Genomic DNA, 21144 nt, shown 5'->3' with positions numbered 1-21144 from the left:
CTTCTTTGAGTATCCATTTCATATAGGCATCAAAGCATCTTTTATACATTGCTGCTTTTTGTAGGAAGAGGAAGGTACTGAAATCTTGGTTAAAAACACAAAAACCAAAACCAAAAACCAAATGAAAGATGAAGTGTCAAAACCATTGTTCATGTTGAGGCCCTATGGCATATTCCGGACACCCTCTGAGCTATGTAAGGCATTAATTGAAAACAGCACAGCTCAGTTTATCCAGTATTTCACCCGCATGCCCTCTGAGCATCATCCCATTCCTTCTCACATTTAGATTTCTGCACTAATCTGTGACCTCCTAAGAAGATGTTACCCTGATTAGTCAAACTCCTTAACAACCACACAGAAACTGCCTTAGTGTGTTTTTAATATAATTCTATGGTCTTCCCTACAACAGTTAATTAGAAAGTGATTCTAACTAATTGCAGTGTGCAGAAGGTGCCATACTGTTCCTTCTCTCTAGAGGGGTCCGCCACTCCCTATTTTGAATGTTCATTATCATCTTTTATATCCGCTTGATAAATTTATTAAAAATACCATCTGGAGGGGACTCGACTCTGTGCTGTATTTTCAAGTCTTCTGGTTCTCTTCCTTTTTCCCATTAGAATTTCTGCTTCAATTTAGGTCACCTGTTTACAAAAACATACTGCCAAAACCAACAGTCTTGTTTCCATTTTTGTTTCTTTTTTTTAATCCACCAGCTATCCAGCTTTTACAGTAACCAATGTTGTAAGAGAAAGTGAAAGAGGGGATTTGCAAATAAGGAAATTGGTTTTTTCAACTGTTCGTACAGCAGTTTTGCTCTGACAAATCTGATTTGCTTTTAGGGAACAGAAAAGATGTGCGTTAACAAAGCATACACATTCTGTAAGCCAACAAAAGGAGAAGATGATTGAGGTCACAGGACAGCAGCATCAAAACATATATTAAGACTTGTTCTCTTGTCTCCTTGTCCTATGCTGCAGTATGGAGCAATGAGCAGTTTGGCAGCATATTTAATATTTAATTCTAGTAATAGTATTCTTATAAAGGGTTGTCATTTTCAAGGTATGGCCTAAGGGCCATCTATACTGGCTATATTTAAAGATAAGATAGATATGTTATTCAACTGTCCTTAGAGATCCCCCAGCCTCAGTCATATTTATTTATCACTCTTTAAGCCTTTTTTTTTTTCTTTATTTTTCACATACTTGATTTTCCATAAGAATTTTTTCACCCCCCTGAAGTACTCAGAAAAAAAAAATGCAGCCGTTGTTAACTGACTTCCATATCTGAGTGTGAAGTACTTCCTTTCATCTCACAGTCTGGAAAGGTCCGATTTTGCTTTCTGCCCATCCACTGTAACTTCAGTTGGCTAACACGGGGGAAAAAATGACAGATGAAGGAAAAGAATGGAGTGGGGTCCTGCACCAGCTCACAGAACCAGCCATTCATGAACCTTAATTCAATTAATAAAATAAACTTACAGAGAGACAGCAAATCTACTAAATAGTCTTATTTTATAGGAAGGCAGTAATTTAAAGCATTACGGATTGCTGAAGATATTTATACTGCAGTCATAGGTTCTCAGATAAAGTGTCATCACTGCAACACAACTGTTCATTTTACTGAATTCTCTTAAGACACTAACAAATCCAGCACTTTGTGAAGAAACTATAAACAAGAAATTATACCAGAAGGAATAAATTTTTGTTTTAATTAATATGAAGGAGTGATTTTTCTCTCGTGCTGACATCTGCTAAATGCTCAGCTTTCAGTCGTTCCATTTTTAATGGTAAAATTGCATTCCTTCTCTACCTGAACTGAGCTGAGCAAAGTTTCCTCACTAGGAAGTGATGGTTAGAAAAAAGAAAGCTGAGACCAAAGAAAATAAATAAATAAATAAATAGGGACGTCACTATTATTCCAGGGCTTGATTTTGTTGTATTGAATAATTAAAAGGATGTTGGGCATTTTGCTTTCATTATTTTCCAAACGCCAAAAGATTTGCTAAGTCTAATCTTTATTCAGTATACGAATTAGCACTTGTTTATTTTCACATGATAGAAAATACTAAGCCTACAGACTTTTCAGTTAATTAAAAGTACACTCTCAAAGTCCTGTCTCCCCTTTCACATACTTTTCTTATTTTCTTGAGCTGAAACTTGCTGATGACATCGCTACATTTCATTTGAACCTTCAATCAAGAAATCAATCAAGAACTCAAGAAATATCAACTTCAAACAAATACCAACAGCATTTCCATTTGTTTCAGTGAAAAGCTTTCTGCAAGCCATATTTAGCTGGAGAAGAAAATCCCAGTAATATTTGTCTACGTCCAATTGTCAGTTTGGATTAGAATAACTTCAGAGAAGCCTGATTTTTCAGTTGATATCTGCTAGAGCTCATGATTTCCAATCAAATATATTATAACAAAAGCATTCAAGTCATTAGAACTGGCCATACTTTTAATTGCCAACCGATTGGCTAGCTACTGGGCTCTCCCATCAAACATTCTGCCTGAAGAAGGCCTTCAGAAGTAGCAATTGTTTCAAAGAGCCCTAGGAAGTACGCATCCTTCATTACAGCACTGGAAATAGGAAGAAAATAAAAATAAAAATAGTAGCTGGGACCATATGAACAAATCTCTGTTGAAGAATGGGTAGCAGTAACTAAACTGACCACGTGGCTGTCCTTTCCTGTAGAAAGAGGAAAAAAAAAAATCCCTGCCATGTTTAGATTGTCTTCAAATTTTCATAATTTCCTAAGGCTAAACTTGCAACAGGGCTGACTTACGTTGCTGGGTAAACCTGCATGGTTTTGAAAGAAGGCTAACCTTTAAAAAAAAGAAGCAGCAAAATGTGATAGCTTTGTGTGGAATCAACATTAAACTAGACACAAAAATAGCATCTCTCACTGCTTCCTTGGAGACAGAGCAATCTTTTACAAAGCTGAACCACACACTAGGAAACTGATATAACTGGTTTCTCTCTGTTATACATTTATTTTTTTTTCTTCCAGTAAGTGCCAGTGAGTAAAAGACAAGTGAATGACTATTTATTCACTTCATTTTTTCCCTTTTAAAACAAGTTCTCCTAAGGCATTGAACAGCACACAAATGAAGGTTCACAATGATTCATAAGTACCAAACAACATTCCCTGGAGGGTGACCAAGGACATTCCAGTATTTTATATCCATCTCCTGCTCTTCAGTCATTTTTCACTGTTCTTCCTTTCGTGTGTAACGTACAAGCTACAAGACAGTCTGATAGACCGAGACAGACTACAGATAAACACAACTTCATATAAAAGCCTTCCACACTGCACTGCCTATGACCTTAACCAGGCTCAAAATAGGATGGTAGGCTGGTCCAACCCACATGCCTGCAGAGTCCTTGACTCCCCCGCAGCAATGAGTACTGCACTCAGTAAAAGCACTAAGCGAGGTTATCATTTTTTTCCCCTTTGAGGCAGAAGAGAGGAATTGTTTCCTATATTTATGTGGGGAAAAAAAACAACAACAAACATCCAAAACAAAAAAGGGAGTGCACAGCAGCAGCCCTATGCCCACTGTTGCCGCTTCTTACCACTGGGCAGAGTAGAAGCTTTTGCAAAACATCACATCCCACTGGGTACCACTTCTGCCTCCAAAGGAGTACATCAGCTCTTGCTTCTGAAAATTCTCATTTCTTTTGGATTGTACATTAAATATTAATGACTAAAGACCATTCAAGATTTCAGAAGCAGAAGTTCAATAAAAGCAAACACTACGCTTTTGAGATTTAAAAAACATTTACATTTCTTTTAAATGAAACAGTTATGTTGATGTCATGAGTCCAATATGCAGAACTGTTAACTAACTTACACATTCAGAGAGAATACTATGCCAAAAGGAAAAATACATCTCAACCCTAATATCTGCGTTAGGGAATAATTTCATTGATTGAATTAATTTCTGTCACTTACCTCATTTCACAAGACAACAAAGTGTAAAACAACACTAAAACACCAGACAGTGCTAGAAAGAGCATTTCTTGCTACTTTTACTTCAAAACTGCTACTCAGCTACCAATGGGTCACGCCAGTACTTCATCCAGTATTGGATAAAGTAACTATGTAAATCATCCTCAATGTTAACTTTTAAACACAATATGTCAAGTAAATAATTTATCATGAAAACCTTGTAGGCAAAAACACAGAAACATAAAATTACTGTTATCATGAAACAGTGCTTCATTTTTATGATGTGTTTACCAGCCTTCTAATCTTCACTTTACAGTGACAGCCATTACATAGATACTACGTATCAGTAGTAATATATCTGATAAATTACCCTCTTTATATATACCCTCTTTCTGATCAAGTTGAATAGGTTTCACGAAGATTAAATAAATAATTACTCTTAAATCTCCATATAAGATCTCTAAACAAATGCCTCAATGGCCTTATTTCTTTGGAATGAGGTTTCAAATGACAAACTCTTTACGTGTTATCTTCAGTGTTGTTTTGGTACTTTCACAAAGTCTTTCTGAAAGTACCATATGGCCTTCAAGGGCCAACCAACATTTAATTTTTTTAAAAAAACAAGTTATAGAAACAGCAGCTGTGTTTGTTCCAACCTAATTTAACACCATATTTAATACCATACTGCATAAACAAGTAATCCAATAGTATTACCTAATACTGCTTTTCAACAGTTGAGGATGAAAGCTTCTAGACTCAGTCAATCTAAAAAGCAACCTACTCTGATTACTGCCATTTCATATATTTCGTGGAGCTTTCCTAACTGATCCCACTTCACTTTACCCTATCCAGTCACTGCAGAAATAGAAACAAACATTACAGATCCTCATTAGAGCAATAAAATAAATCTGTGCCAACTACCCTATTGGTAGTCACACAGATTTTATTACAGAAGTGGAACTGGGACAGTCTTCTTGATCAAGGGAGCCAGATAACATTTTACCTTACAGTAACAACCACAGGTATGTAAACCAAAACATTAAATGGATATAAGGTCACTGGATCAAAGCTGTTGAGATTATTTTTGAACAGGTAACACTGATGGCCATAAATTCTGGAGGTACAACCTTTGTGCCCCTGCCCCATTTCACAACAGGACTGCCCTCATTTAGTTCCAAAGTCTTTCAATTTGTCCTTTTCTCACCATAAATTCTGCAAGGTCATGTATCCAACTGCTTCCACCTCATTTACAATCAGAAGTTGGCCCACATCCCTCTTTCAATTAACTACTCAATAGAAAACTAAGAGAGTAAGAATTCAGTAAGTATGCTATCATCCCTTCAATATAAAAAACTCTACAGGCCTCTCTTTGCTTTATGTAGACCACTTCCAATGACTTACATGCACAAAAGCTTCATTTACCCACACTGAATGACAGCATAGTTCCGCTGATCATCATGAACAACAATGGATACTTACTATTATGTAGTCCAAACTCTATTTACCTGCAAGATTCTGTAACTACAAAAAAATTTCATAAACAGATAAATTTTAATAAAGCTATATAAAGTCTCCATCCACTGGATTATCTTTGAAACTCATGAAATGCTGAAACAGATCAAATAGTTTCTCACCAAAATGCTCACCAAATCACAAAACAGCAAGAGACTATCTGAAAGACAAGTCAATTACGGTACAGGTACACTTCCAAAAACATACACGGATTCACTACCTTGCCTACCGTTACAACCAAACAATCTTTGGCTTAACACACACAGGAAAAAAAAAAAAAAGGAAAGCAAATATGTTATTTGAGTCCTAAATTAAATATTTGCTAAATAAGACTGATAACCTTAAATCAAATATATATAGATATATGCATCACTTATTTGCAAACAGTAACTCTGACTTTGTATAAAGTTCTTAAAAAGTTCATAGCTGGCAGTGCTAAATATGAAATTTAGCTCAAAGGTTTTATGAAATATTTTGTTTCTCCCCTAACTAGCTTACTGAAGGTAGATGTTTTCTTTAAACACAGTTTCTCCTCACTGCTTATTCTATTTTCTTGTCAACAGCAACTGCAATACTATTGCAAACCCCCTAAAACAAAGGGAAATCTTTCTATTTGCATTATGGGACAACTTGTACATTTTGGGGCTATATAACATAAAAATTAGTAAAGTGTGATTTGTCAGGCTATTTATTCCATGCTTCTAAAAAGACACCATGAAATTACACAGCACACGTCATGAGATCAAGCGTAACCATGCGATGCCTTTGCATAACACATAGCGAACGGGCTGAAGGAGTTGGGTCCCAGTTTTTCACAGATCAATATTACAGTTTTCTCAGAAAAACATTTAAAATAAATATGTCTTACCAAAATCTTCTGTCTTGTGCTTTTTTGAAAACTGTTTTCCCTTCCATCTATTGTAGGTACATACTTAAAATTTAAATATATGTTTAAAACCAGAATGAATTCAGAATTCTGCTGAAATTCTCAACTTCATACCAGAAGTAGCAAACTGTGGGAAATCCCACCTAGACAAATACTAAAAGGTGCGCAAAACTCTCCCCAATGAATTTTAGGATCTCATTTGCATGCGTTTATATGGAAGAAAGCACAGAAAGCACCCTGTTCAAACTATTAAAAAAATCCATATAAAATCTTACTTTGACATAGTCTATCACTCAGTATTGTTGGTCTGTTGGGGATTTCTACGTTAAGTAAAGCAGTAATACGTAGAGGTACTTAAATCAGTATTATATAAGCTATGTGGAGCTCCAGAGGTAAGAAAGCTCCATCAACATGGCCTTCTGAGAATATGGGTAGCCAATATAATGTTCTGCCATGGCTAAGCATGTGTACGACTCTTTAGGGGAAAATCAACACATGAGAGTTTACTTTCAGCAGTTGAAATTCAGCTGTGTAAGAGGCCCTAAATGCTCAAATCCATCTTTCACTGCAATAAATAGCTCTGGTTACTCCATCCTCGTTACAGAATTCAGGCTAACCTAGCGGGATGCAAGAGCAAGCATACTAAGACATGCAAAGAGAAACCGGATTAGCAGCAGAGTGACTCAATTGCCAGTGGCAGCAGCTGATTTAATTTGAACTTTAGCATTCCTGCAGCATCACTAGTTAATCCACAGAACTGGAATTTCAAAGAAATCGCAAGGACGAGCCAACCAATTCTACGCTTACAGTATCATTTAACTCAAGTTAGAGATTTCTGTGAGGAAACAGAAGTAGAGTGCAGCGACGGCCAGTCTTAAAAGGCAAGCATTCGCAACAGTTCGTGTAAACAGTTTTATCTCTTACCTATCAGGCCTTTCTCAAGAGTAAAGGTTTTGTTTGTGAACATGCATTCAAATGCCACAATATGGAAAACTTTGTTCACTGTGTTGTGGGTCCCAACGATTCGAATATACCTATAGGGGAAAAAAAAAAAAAGGTAAGTAGCACAAGAGTTAAGCATGACAAACTTCTACGCACTAAAATACAAATTATTCAGTTGGACTATATTGTACAGGTCTGTAAGAACTGAGTAACTGTTAAAAAAAATTAAAATAGCGAAAGGAGTAAAAAGAATATAAATTTCACAGCAAAATTGCAACTATTCAGGATGCTCCAGTACAACTTAAGAAAAAGAAATAAAATTAAAGAGCTATGAAATCTATCAGAAATCTTTCTGGACTAATTTGCCAGAACAAAAATGAGGGGGCTTCTGGATCAGAAATGGTCTGTTAGTGCAAATGTGTGCTCATGAAGGGTTTAGATAATAATTAAAAAAATCTCTTTACCAACTATACTTTTTACCACCTTTCTTTGTATGAAAGATTTCATACAGCCAGGATAAACCCAGTAAATCAGCAAGGCTTCTCTGCAGAAGCCAAAAATTCATTCCATTTTATTATGACTGTTTCTAATTCTAAATCCGGATGTACAGGATACCAACGTCTTCGTTGGTGTATATTTTATTAATAACAGAAAAAATTGATATCTGAACAGTCAAATGTTATGAAACGAAGATATCTCTGGGTTTCATTCCTGGTGTATAACTTATACTTCTAGACTCTAATTAAAAATCAAATAGAGCTGCTCTTGAACACTGTGACCTATTCACCTTCTGTAATACCCTGCAGGCTTCACCTTCAATAATTAACCTTGATTCAGTCTGATTCCCACATTTTCTGAAGAGATCCAACAGTTCTTACAAAAATTTTGAAAAATCCTAAACGGAATATATGGTTCATCATCTCAATAAATCATGGAACCAGCAACACAGAAAACTACCTAGAACAAATACCATTACCCCACAGAATGGATTACCCACACTGCAGAAAGCTTTGTATTAAATTAATTCAGTTCAATTAAGAAGTATCAGGATGTATCTATCTTAAGCAATATCCCCCGTCTACAGTATAAAACAACCTTTCGCTTACATGTCATAATTATACTTCCAACATATTGGCCATTCACCAACAGCATCGTTTTGGCTTGTGTTCTTCAACATACTAAGTTGAAAAGATACACAGCTTTCAGTCCTGAGATATTATTTTCTTTAAACATAAAAAAACCTCATAGCTATTTACAATACTAATGTCCAACTTCCTCCGACACTTCAAGACTTGAGTGCCTTATGAAAGAGCTCTTATAAGCAAGCCTCAATGACTGTTATTACTGATATTCATTTGTCTTTACCATACATAGAAAAAAAAACTGCCTAAAATACTAATTTAAAAAATTACACCTATTACATGCAAATGACTGCAAGAGACAACTAAGTTACCTGAGTATCATGACATCGCTAAAATTGCCAGTTTTTGACCTCCGCTCCTTTTAGTTTATATAATAGTTTCATTTAAAATAAACCAACTATTATATTTTGATTAAAATTACAAAACTGATATAAAGTACGCTTAAAATTTCACATTAAAAACTTACTTTTATTATCATGACTTGAAAGAAAGAAATGCGCTAATTTATATTGACTTCCAGATCAATTAGTTATCACAGTAGCAAAATTCCTGCAAGTCATTCTGTGTAGAAAAAGTAAAAAACTGGAGAAAAGGTGAACCTGTATTTTAAAAGTAAAGCAGAACTTCGCCCTCACTATGTAACTGTGATAAGTGCCTGCAAAGAGCACCGCAGGAATCTTGGTTGACAGCCAGGGAATCAGCAGTTCCTTCCCCAGACCTGCCCATGTGAACCAGTCTGTTGCTGCAAGATGGTACATGAAAAGCCATATTTTGGGATTCACATTATGAAGGCAAACCCATATCCACCTCAGTTTTTCTTAATATGCCAAGGACAATCTCCAGTGCTTTTGCAAGTGGCGCGGTCAGGTACACCCATAGCAAAAGCACGGTAGACACACAGGAGTAAGACCTCAAGGTTTCTACTCACAAAACTGACATTGAAGATGCACTGAAAAGATTATAATCAAATTATTCAGGGGACTAACAGTTTGCTGTTCAGAGAAAGTAAACATGAAATTTGAAAGAATCTTTCAGTTGACAGAATCACAGAATGATAGGGGTTGGAAGGGACCTCTGGAGATCATCTAGTCCAACCCCCCTGCCAGAGCAGGGTCACCCACAGCACGTTGCACAGGAATGCGTCCAGGTGGGTTTTGAATGTCTCCAGAGATGGAGACTCCACCACGTCTCTGGGCAGCCTGTTCCAGGGCTCTGACACCCTCAAAGTAAAGAAGTTCCTCCTCATGTTTAGATGGAACCTCCTATGCTCAGGTTTGTGCCCATTACCTCTTGTCCTGTCGCTGGGCACCACTGAAAAGAGCCTGGCCCAATCCTCCTGACACCCACCCTTTAAGTATTTATAAGCGTTGATAAGATCCCCCTCAGTCTTCTTTTTTCCAGACTAAAAAGATCCAAGTCCCTCAGCCTTTCAGTTTTAGAAGGTCTGTTAGACACCTTCAGCTAAGGGTATGCCTCCTCCTTGAAATTACAGGCAGAGATGTATTTTGGTCCGGTCTTTTCAGATTACTTTCTTTTTGTCAATTCACAAGCACAGTATCAACCCTAAATAGATAAGCAATGATGAGGATCCGACAACAATAAGTGCTCTCGTTCTATCCAGCATCAGAAGCACAGAATTTGACAAAACACGGGAACAATCTTGGAACGTTTGTAAGCGCACACAGACTGGCTCGCCAGAAAGAGTCCTTCGTCTCTCTCAGGCGAGGAAGGTATTGATTGAGCTGTGCTGCTTGGACAGAACGTGCTGCAGGCTAACCAACAGAGCATTACTAACGACAATACTTTGACGCACCTCAGTTACGCTTCCTTGCTTTAAAGAGTTTAGAGAATAATCAAAGTAACAATATTAATAGTAACACAAGATACTGCTTCATAATTAGCTTTAAAAGCTAGTTTATTTAGATTTTTGTGTCTTATGAAACTGTAACAGTAGAGCAAACTTCTAGATTGGTTTTGGCTTTTTTATTTTTTGCTTTTCTCTTTGGTGGTTTTTTTTTTGGTAATTTATTTGTGGTTTTTTTTTGGTTTTGTTTTTGTTTTTTAATATATCAAGCAGGTGAAAGATACGCACAAGACTTGAATAGTTTGCTATGGGAAAAGCATCTTTATCATACTGCAAACTTAGGTCAAATAACATAGTACCTCCTCGTTACCAAAGTTTTCTGCCAACGGGTATAAAGGAACAAAGCTTATTCTTGTATGCTAAATAGCCTATCAGTTATTTTGAACAACAGCTGACTGTTTCACACTGCTGAAAAGCTAAAATTTTGTGGTAATGTAAAACAAAATCCCACCTATTAAAATAATCATGTAAGCATTAGTCTTCTAAAGTATATTATTTTGACGTTGTAATATTATTGCAAGGTAGAACGTAAGGATATGACAACCCCCTTCCTTCCTCCCCAATAAAATAAATATATTTTATTCCTTCCTTATCAAGGTGAATGATCAGCATTATTCCTGCCTGAATCTTGCATTCTTCTACTTGGCGGAAATTCAAATAATGTGATATTCAAAACTACTTTAAACATCCTAACTTCTAAAATCACATTCTCAGATTTTGTATAAAATTGTAGCTTATTATTCCACTTGATGCAAGATACTAAAGCCACTATAGCCTGAGACTGAGAAGATAATCTTTCTTCAAATAAGGTAGAATTTATTAGAAATGCCCAGCACCGCTAAGTAAACAAGCTGTATCTGAATTTCAAATATCACCAATGAAGAGTGGTATTGAAGGTAGTACATAATCTGTTTCAGAAGAATCAGCTGAAAACATTGTAAATACTGAAGTAGTACATCTTAATGAGAACACTGAACAACGGGCTGAAAACAAGAAGTTGGCTCAGAAATACGATTGTGAGGAAAAACTGCGATGTGGACAACTTCAATATGAGCAATGGAGTCTTAATTCAAAGCATAGAGATTTCAGAAATTTAAAATCCCTATTATAGCTCAGGACACGCTTGAAAATTTGTAAGCTTTTTCCTGCCAGATGGAAATGCAACTGAGTTTGGCTCTGAATGGCAGTGCAGCAACACGTATGACTCTACAACTTTGCTAACGGGCCTAAGAATTAAACACCACAAAATCTAACACACTTCTGGCTCCCACAAACAAATCTGCATCAAGTGGCAAGAGTATCACCTCTGTCAATGTTACCTAATTATCTCCAGGTATGAGATCAGCGAGCAGGCTCCGTGTACAAGTGTCTACAGCAAGCTCGGAAGAAAGTGCCCAGGCCTCCTCTCCATGAAGCGTTGGGAGGCTTTTCTGTGAACTTGGACTCCAATGCTGAGACCTTTTTCTGAGGAACCACTGTGAACACTTGTGCTGATAATGCCTCTTTATATAACGATCTGTTCTTTAAGGCATTCCCTCAGAAAGAGGCTGAAGTTCAATTCCTTTTTTTAATAGGACTTCACACCTAAGGAGAGGCCCCTACCCGCAGGAGCCAGGCGAGGCTGCGACATGGCGTGCTCTGCTGCTGTACCACGCACAGCAGACAAGGTGTGCAGCCACTCGGTGAATCACAGAAAAGTATACAACAGCCCCTCACTCAGGAACCATAGATCAGGTCCTACGCATTGAAAAAGTGATAGGTTGAACGCCCTCCTCCCTCCAAAGGCTCTCATTATGAAATGACTATAAGACATCTTAATTAAGACTGCAGGGGCGAACAATTTCAGTAACCTTGTACTTTTCAGAGTCCAATTTTGGAAACTTCATTTAACATTTGCTTTAACATTTGCTTTCTATTTACATATTTATACAAAAAAATACATCCCATAAGAAAACAAACGAATCTCGGTTAACTCAGTATTTTCTTTCTTGCAACTAAAGGAATAATAAACAAGTAGTTGCAGGACTGGACGTGCTGGAGTGAGTAACTTCTCCACTCTCTGTACCCACTGTGTGCTACGAACAATAAATCAACCCATATGGAAATAAACTAAACCTTTCAACTGCATAATAGAACATTTGATTTGATCTTGATTCTTTTAGATACTTAAGGTCAAACTTGCATAGTCTAGGTCAAAGGTCAAACTTGCAGAGTTTTGCAATTACTTTTTACTGTTCAAATAGCGAGAAGAAATAAGGTGTTTTTCCACCTCCAACGCTACGTGCTTACAATTATTGTAGTCCTCTGAATTACAAAAAACAGAGTAAAGAATCTAAAGATCATATTTTTAACAGATGACATTTCCTGAAATACATGTATCTTTTATGTTGATTAAATTGACATAAATGTGTATAGTAATTATTTTTGATAACCACACAGAGCCATTTTTCTACAAGTGCTTGGCAAGCATGTCATTAGTTTAAAAGGACCACTGACCAAACCTACTTGTGTATGCTGAATTACAAGAGAATTTAAAAGCTTTGATTACCACAAGATTGAGGGGGGGAAAAAACCAGAAGAACACCAAAACCCTAAATGAACAAAAAAACCTTCTAGAGCATTTTGTTAGTGGGTGACACAAGCTTGGGCAAACCTGATTAAGCTGAGACATAGGAATGATGAAGAATTAACTATATAATCAAAATCCTGGTGCCAAACTATGAATTTTAATTATAACACTCACTGAGGAAGAGACATGGCAGACAAAAAATGAGGAGGGCAGACATTAAAAACACTATGGGTAGTTTTTCCACTGAAATTAGAATTTTTTTCACCTTCCTGTCAGGAACAAAGCAGCTTTATACAATGCGAAGTTATCTATAAATCTTGTGTGATAGGCGAGTAAAAGAACAACAGTTCAAGGGCCAGACTACTTCCTCTGTCAGTGGACTTCAGACTCAACTGATAGACTGGGGGGAAGACAAAAAGAACCCTGAATCATTCTTTACCAAAACCAAACCTTGATCACTTTGTGGGGTTTAGAAGTACTTCCTTGGCAGATGAACAGAAGTGCAGCACGAGAATTTTGCCCCTTTAGAAGACATTTTATTTTGGTTTCTGGCCCTGTTTGAGAATAACGGATATTGATAGTATTTAAGTGCTTTACGAGTTTCATACACGTCACAGATATCTATAGTCACAGTTAGTCATGCTACACTTGGCCGGAGATTCCCACGGCGGGAATACCAGAAAAATCTGTATTCTTCTTAATTTATTTTCCCCCACTAACAAGAAAATTATTTTAACTAGAGGGAAACGATATGTTCTACTGGATCTTGGTAGACTCTTAACTACTGAAATCTGAAGAACTACCTGTGTTGATTTATCAGGCACCCACATGGCAATGCCCTCATCCATTCCCTATTTTTCCCAGAGCAATTCTTCACTTTTACATGAAACTATGACTCGGGCACTCTGTTGTGACTACAAATACTCAGATTTCTGAACAACTACATTATGTTTTACTTCTGCTCTTTATATTTGTACAGCTGATATATTTAATTCAGATAACAGCTGTTGCTGAGCATACCAGTGATTCAGCTGCAGATACCCTGGAGGACTACTAATACCAAAGCTCAGCTGCCTGCATCAGAACAGCACTTAGGACATATGTGTCAAAGCATAAAAATATGCATAGTCCAGGATCTGTTTTAATCCTTCATTGTAATGACACCAGTAAGATACAGACAAACTCTGGAATATATTAAGCATAGATTCTAATCTCTTGAGAATATTGAGACAGAAGACTAAGTAAAGACAGGTAAGGAAATGAACTGGTATTTTGCACTGATATCCACTCTAAATTGCTATCAAAGCGACCCAGAACAGCAACAGTGAAGTAAAATAAATAAAGAACTAAATCCAATATGTACAAAACGAGCTCTTGAGAACTCAGCATTTCATTTTCCTTCATGGAACCTTTGGTATGAGACACCAGTGCCAGTCCTACATACTTCATATCTCCTCTAACTGCTCAGAAACCACTAACATTCACATTCTGATCACTGCCACAGAGATGCATGAGATACAGCCCAGCACACAAGGGCATTAGAAGACATTCTGTTTGTCTTCTAGTGGAAAAGGAAACAGTGCTATTCACTGCCGTATAAACCCCATTTATTGACAATTCCGTAAAATGTATAATCCTTCAGACTCACACAGCTGAATCAACAGACTCATGACAGGAGGCTAAAAAAAAAAAGCAAGGGGGAAAAAAAATCTATTGCCAGAATTAAATCACGTGGAAAAACAATGGACATAAAGAAATACATAAAATAAAGAATTAAGTCAGAACAAATGTGGAAAGCATTTCTGCCTTTTGACAGGAGACAAGTTTTCCTGCACTTAGATGAGAAAGTCTGATAAGAGTCTCTTTTATACCAAGGGAAATCCCCCCTGCAAATGAAGAAAACAACAGTGTCTACTGTCTTACACAAGACAAGATGATTGAACTCTAGTAGGAAAAGCATATGTAACACCTGCAAAGCCTGTACAGTAGCATTTTCACCTTCCCAACTGATGCAAATATAAGACCCAGTATAGCAGTTTGTAAACACAAAACATTTCTCTCTGTAATTTGCTAAAATAGCAGCATTCAAATGGCTAAAAAATATCAATATACAATAATTACACGGGATATGTAACTGTTTGTCTACTATATATAAGCAGCATATAAACCAAGCAACCAATGTTTCTGAACATATTTAATCAAATTAACACTGATGTGCATGGGAACATAAGTAACATTTGCATGATGTGATAATACGTTTTTTTATTCCATACATAAGAACAATAAGCTTGCAAAACGGTGATTTTTTCATTACTGTTTTCCAGGTTTTATTTTATTTTATTTTAAATAGAAACCCCCAAATTTCAGGTAAGCTTGCTTGAATCTGAATCTTCATATTGTGTGCATGTATAGTTGCGTTCAACTTCTCAAATCTGAACTTGGCTCTGCAGGTTTTGTTTCAGGTCAGATCTCAATCCAAAACAGTTCTATTTCCCAAAATCTGTCCAGATATGGGCAGGAATCTGTTCAGAAACTCTAGGTATTTAAGCACATAAGCAGAAGACCATAAGAGAAGAACTCTGGGGTTCTCAAAAGGGGGTCATAAATGCACACGCAGAATGAAATGTTAAAATAAACAAATAAAAATAAAAAACAATCAAACAAAAAAACAACAACCCACAAACAGTATAACTTTTTACCTACTAAGAAATATATCCAATGATATATACAAGGAACCCTGCCATTTGCTATGTTAAAATTATACTGGAAAAGTGCTAAGCAATACCCTAGTGGAATCAGCTAAGCACTATCAACATAAAAATGACTTCATCAATATTTTTATGATTTGAAAATTGTACCTATGGATACAACATCTTGTAGTTGGAGGTGGTAAGAAAATCAATGCAAAGTACTGCTGGCTCAATTTGCTGCACAAACAATTTTGGAATGCTGAAATGTAGGGTAATTCATTAAGCTGAGCTTGCCGTGTATATTTAAAACATTTATGATAAAGCATTTACTGTTAATATTCAAGTGGTTTAGATCTGAAGCAAGAATGGCTTTGCTAATTGGTTCCTTAACTAAAGACACGCTCATACAGTTATTAAAACCCTTGTACTACCCAGTGATTTACAGATTTACAGATGCTATGCCAACAGCAATTATGTCCCTTACAAGAAACATCAACTTAAATTCTTCAATAGTAGGAGCAATGTTTGTAGGACCAAAACCCCTAAAAAAAATTTAAAAGTTACAAGTAATGCCCTGCTTAAATTAGTTGACTCTCAGTTCTGATTGCTTTGGTGTTTCTTTTTAATATAATTAAAGTGTGCAACACCTATACTGCTCGTGACAACACACAGCTTAACCAAACTCTTAACTATGATCGTACTTCAGATGCATTTTAGAAATTATTTAGTGAAGATGCAAATTCATATGAAAACATATAACAGACACTACGAAATGGAAGAGAAGACTCATCGGAAATTATGAGACATGTTTTTTGCATTGATGAAACAAATATCTGATGTGAGACAGATCGGTGAAAGTATCAACCAATTATTTCTAAATTCACTTAAGTTCTGTATTTTATGAGAAAAATCTGACATGGTACCAATTAGTAGTATCAGCCGCTACACATATCTATGTTTGCTAACTCAGTTAATCAGTCTCTCTAATCTGCATTCCTTACACTTTCCAGTGTACTGAAGACCTAACTGCTAACTACTGCAGGCCTGAACCAAGCTATAAAGTAAAGGACAAAAGAAACATTATTTATGGGACCGTTCATCAGACACGGACAGTGCAGCAGATTCAATCTTGTAAGCTTCATAAGTCTAGTTATTTTTAAATCAAATCGTATTTTATTGGAAATAATAGATAACATGGTAAAAGAAGATCATAAATCTGGATTACAAGTAGGTCTACGTTAACCTGCACAAACACTCCTACCCAGCTCAGCAACACACATGAGATGGTGGAAGGGAAGGGCAGTGACTTCCAATATCTATATATAGAGAATAAATTCTCCAGAAACTCAAGTTGCTGTGGGAAGAGTTGAATTATGGTTATTTTAAGGACAGAGCATTTAAGATGGGCAACTACTTTAACATAAGTATTTCTTGTTCTTGCTGCTTCTTTTTCCACTTTTTTTGGTGATTGGTTTTAGCTGGATGTTAGCTCACTGAAACACTACCATCAGGCTGGAGTGGTACACTGAGTACATGTGCCAAAAAAATAGCCCCCCAAAATTTTATCATTTTGTTAAAATGTAGTCCTTGATCTCCTATGATATTAAAATAATTTATGTTTGACATGTCTATGCACTACACCACTAAAACTTGTGAGCAGACCTGCAGAAGACAGAAATATATTTACCGATCTACTGAATTCTCAGGTCTCTTCAACTGGTTCCTTTACCAAAAAACAATTTGATTTAATAACCAGTCATATAGTTCCCTTCATAAGGTAAAACATCTAAAACTAATAAACTGGTTTAAATCTAATGTCATAAATCCTAAAATTGATTTGGAGGCAATGGAAGAAGAACAGAATAAATGGTTACCAGAAAAATAAAGTAAGACTTTTCCTTTAAACCTTATTTCTTTTATTTTAAGTGTAATAGAAAATAAAGTTCTTCAAAAGAAAATTGGTCCTGTTTTACCTCAAACGAGGACACCTCTAAATAACACAATTCTTGCTTCAGAAGTGACAGAAGTGCTCTCTGGTCGAGTATCATTTAAAGGAATCTTACCATGCAGTTATGTGAATTTCGATTCTGTAGACATAACCTTCATTTGCATATCAATTCAATTTACCTGAATGTGCTGTATTGCCTTATAAACCATCTACTCACTTTATTAAGCTGATGATTTGAACTCAGTATTGCATTATTTTCATATGAAGCTAAAAGAGAAGTTATGTATTTCGTTCTTATATATTAATGTAGCGAAAACATGTTTGAGGAAGCAGCTCTTCATTATACTTCAATGCTTTATTCCTAGCTGTAATTGATGTCAGTTATGACCAGGAGGCTATTATCAGGCTAATACTATCTTTTCCTCCATAATATTATTATTCTCAGCATAATGATATAAATCTCTGTTTGGAAATAGAAGCAATCGATATTATTTATTGCTATATTTTCATTAACTAGAAATTTACCGGGAATACAGGACTGTGACTTATTTATGCCCTTCATGGAGTGGAACCTTTGAACTTTAGAACTAAGGTTCCCCTTTCACACGCCCTTCTGGCCTCCCTTACCTATGCCCAAGGTCAAATTTTCACACTTCATTTCCATTTCTTACTATATACCTCCTCCTCTCAGATCATGCCCACTCTCCTTCACCTTGGCAGCTCACTTAGTGTTAGTGTTTCCCATTTCCCTACTAGGTCACGTATCCTGAAATAGATGACATATTTGATATATTCAGAATGAATCTTGATATACTTAGAATAAAGCCTTCAAATTTTAGTTGAATTCAATAACTAACCTGTGTCCTTTTCATCATAAAATGTTTAAGAACCCTACTTCCCTCCATATTTAGCAGGTAATCGTGGTATTGATTTATGTAATGTATGTCCTTTCATGTATACCCTATCCATCTATTTAATATCTGACTGAAAAGCTTTCTTAGCTTCCTACAACTCCCAATGGCTCAACTATATCAATCCCAAACTCAAATTTCCTGATAATTTTTTTTTTTTATATTACTTTATATTGCCATTTTTTTTATACATTGCTCCAGAGACGGCTGGTCAGTGTTACTACCTAAATACAGCTGACTCAGTTTCAGATTTTTAACATCAACTCAGGAAAGGGATGGGTAAGCCAAAAGAATTCAATAGTGCCAAAATGTCAGTGAAACATTAGTTTATAGAAACCTTTTAAATTGGTTTCAGAGAAAAGAGTCCAGGAGCATGCTTACTTTGCATAAGTGACTGAAGCATAGGGAAACAAAGTCATGGTAACTTTAATGCCACAGCACCATTGGTTTTACACCCTACTTTGTGGATTAAAGCACATAGAAGTCTTACAAAGAACCCTCAGAATCTCAGTAGCTGAAACCTGCATCCCTACAACTCACCTGCCGTTATTATCAACACTAGCCAGATTAAAGTTAAAATGTGCATGCCTAACTCACGTTAGGATCACATTTTCATTTTGTTTTAAACACATACCATAGAAACAGGATTTCTACATGAGTCAAACTGCATTTAAAATGATTGCTTATACTCAGGGATTCTACTACGTTTGCTGATTTTCCACAAATAAATAAGTAAACCAAAAATACAGTGACATCTACTTCTGTTCCAGGAGAGGTATTTAAGATAAAAAGAAAAAACAAAACAACAACCACAAAACCCCCAAACAATCCCAAAGCATGACTATAACTAAGGAAAGAGTAGAAATAGTAGGAAAAAAAGAAAATAGTGGGGAGAAAAAGGAAAAAAGAGAAACTGCACTGAAAATGAGTAACAGGCAGTTCTGTATTAATCTATACATATCTCATTCCAACACATCTTTTTTAAAGGAACTTGTTTTTAAGTAATATTTAAGCTCAAAGCAAAAAGTAACCAAAAAGAATTTCTTTCCTCATACAAATGAGATTTGATTTTACTGAGACACCTCTTAACGTATTTAGCTTCAGACTTTAAAATATTCATCATGCTTTGTGGAGGGGGAAAAAAAAAAGCAAGCTCTTTCAGCAGAACTGGTTATCCCCCTTAGCCAAGGGACTTCGCGTTCGAGTTTACCTGGCTGGAACCCATCTGTGCTCCATCAGGCCATGATGGAAAGCATAAAGTGGCATTACTATATTTATTTTGTTTCTCGTGATACAAAACCTTGTTCTCCTGCACAAGTGCAGTATAATTGTGAAAACATCTCGGCAGGTGTGCACTGCTGATGTTAATTTGTAAGAATTCAAATATTATTTTTATTATAAATAATACACTATTGTTGTAGAATACCAGTATTCTAAGATGTAAACCCTGTGCATATGCTTTTAGTTCCACACCTACAGCTTTGGTATTCCACCTCTGTTTCAAAGCAATAACACTGCACATACCTAAACAGAAATAAATAAATAAAATACAAAAGTACGGTTTATTACATTGCAAATGGAAAGCACTGTAGCTGCACCCGTACTATGACTCTAGCCATGATTGTTTTGCATTAGTGAAGTCTATGAACATGCCTATTCTACACCAAAAAAATTCAACCTCAAAATGACTCACATTCTCATAAATACTAATGCTAAAGGCCTGAGACACATTTAAATTAGAACTCAAAGTTAAATCTTCATGACTTTTGAAATATTAAACCATCATCATCAAAAATACATTTTTAGAGATATTACATAAATTTTATGCTGTGATGTCCCTTCCCAGAAAGACATTCCAGACCTGCACTTCAATACAAGGTTTGAACTATAGAGCAAACTTTAGTCAAATAAAAGGCTGAGACTGACAACCTGGTGAACCCTTTGGCCTCCAAAAAGCAGCCATGCTTCCACAAGAAACATACGGTTTAAGCTACTTATTTTTGAGACTGAGTTCATACATGGCTAACGTACTCCGTACCCCTTTCTTTTTAAAGCAGAAAGATTACTTGAGATGCTCTGTTACCAATTTTCTTCTATAGTTATGCACGTATTAGTGTTAGTTCCATAGGATCACAATTAAGCTCTGCACCAGCAGACAGGATAAGCAAGCCTGCTTTTCCTTTCTGTTAATGGTTTAATACCCTTTGGCTCTTCTTTATTAAAAACCGTCTGTTCAAGACCTGTTTAACATCAGTGTTCTCCACAGTATAGAGAATTCACTGTATTATCGATAACCAATATAGGCTTACGCATAGTGTTCTTACTCTATAATAAATTCAGTCTGAAAATTAACATTAAACCTATCCCATGCTGTATGACCATGTAGTTAGCAAAAAAACTTTCCAAAAAAAGCAAAATCTTTCTGTACCAGTGGAGATTAGAATGATGATACATCCTAAAAGAGGATACATTTGGGATGGAAGTCATTAGCACTAGCCATCATTAGCACACTCCCTCCGCACAGGGCAGAAATGCACCAATTCTAACCACCACATTTGAAGTCCTCACACTTGATATTTTGCTTTAAAGTAGAACATTTTACTCCATGGTCAACACATTCAAACATTAAGAGAAAGAGTTTCTACAACCGTATCTGAAAACTAACTAGTGGAGACTCCTGAAGGGGGGAAAAATTATGTCAAAAAAGTAGCACATCAAAAAGTGGC

At 36.1% G+C, this 21144-nt stretch overlaps 1 protein-coding gene across 4 annotated transcripts in view; it reads right to left on the bottom strand.

The window, feature by feature from the left end:
- Positions 1-21144, bottom strand: part of BTBD9 (BTB domain containing 9) — a 118347-nt gene that overhangs the window by 38097 nt on the left and 59106 nt on the right. For all 4 annotated transcript variants that reach the window (XM_074579719.1, XM_074579722.1, XM_074579721.1 and 1 more), the window contains exon 8: positions 7277-7386. In XM_074579719.1, coding sequence (XP_074435820.1) covers positions 7277-7386 — 110 coding nt within the window. The remainder of the gene's footprint in view (positions 1-7276; positions 7387-21144) is intronic.

The sequence above is a fragment of the Larus michahellis genome, chromosome 3 (genome assembly GCF_964199755.1).
Source record: "Larus michahellis chromosome 3, bLarMic1.1, whole genome shotgun sequence".
NCBI classification, from domain to species: Eukaryota; Metazoa; Chordata; class Aves; order Charadriiformes; family Laridae; genus Larus; species Larus michahellis.
This window is presented reverse-complemented; position numbering and strand designations above follow the sequence as displayed.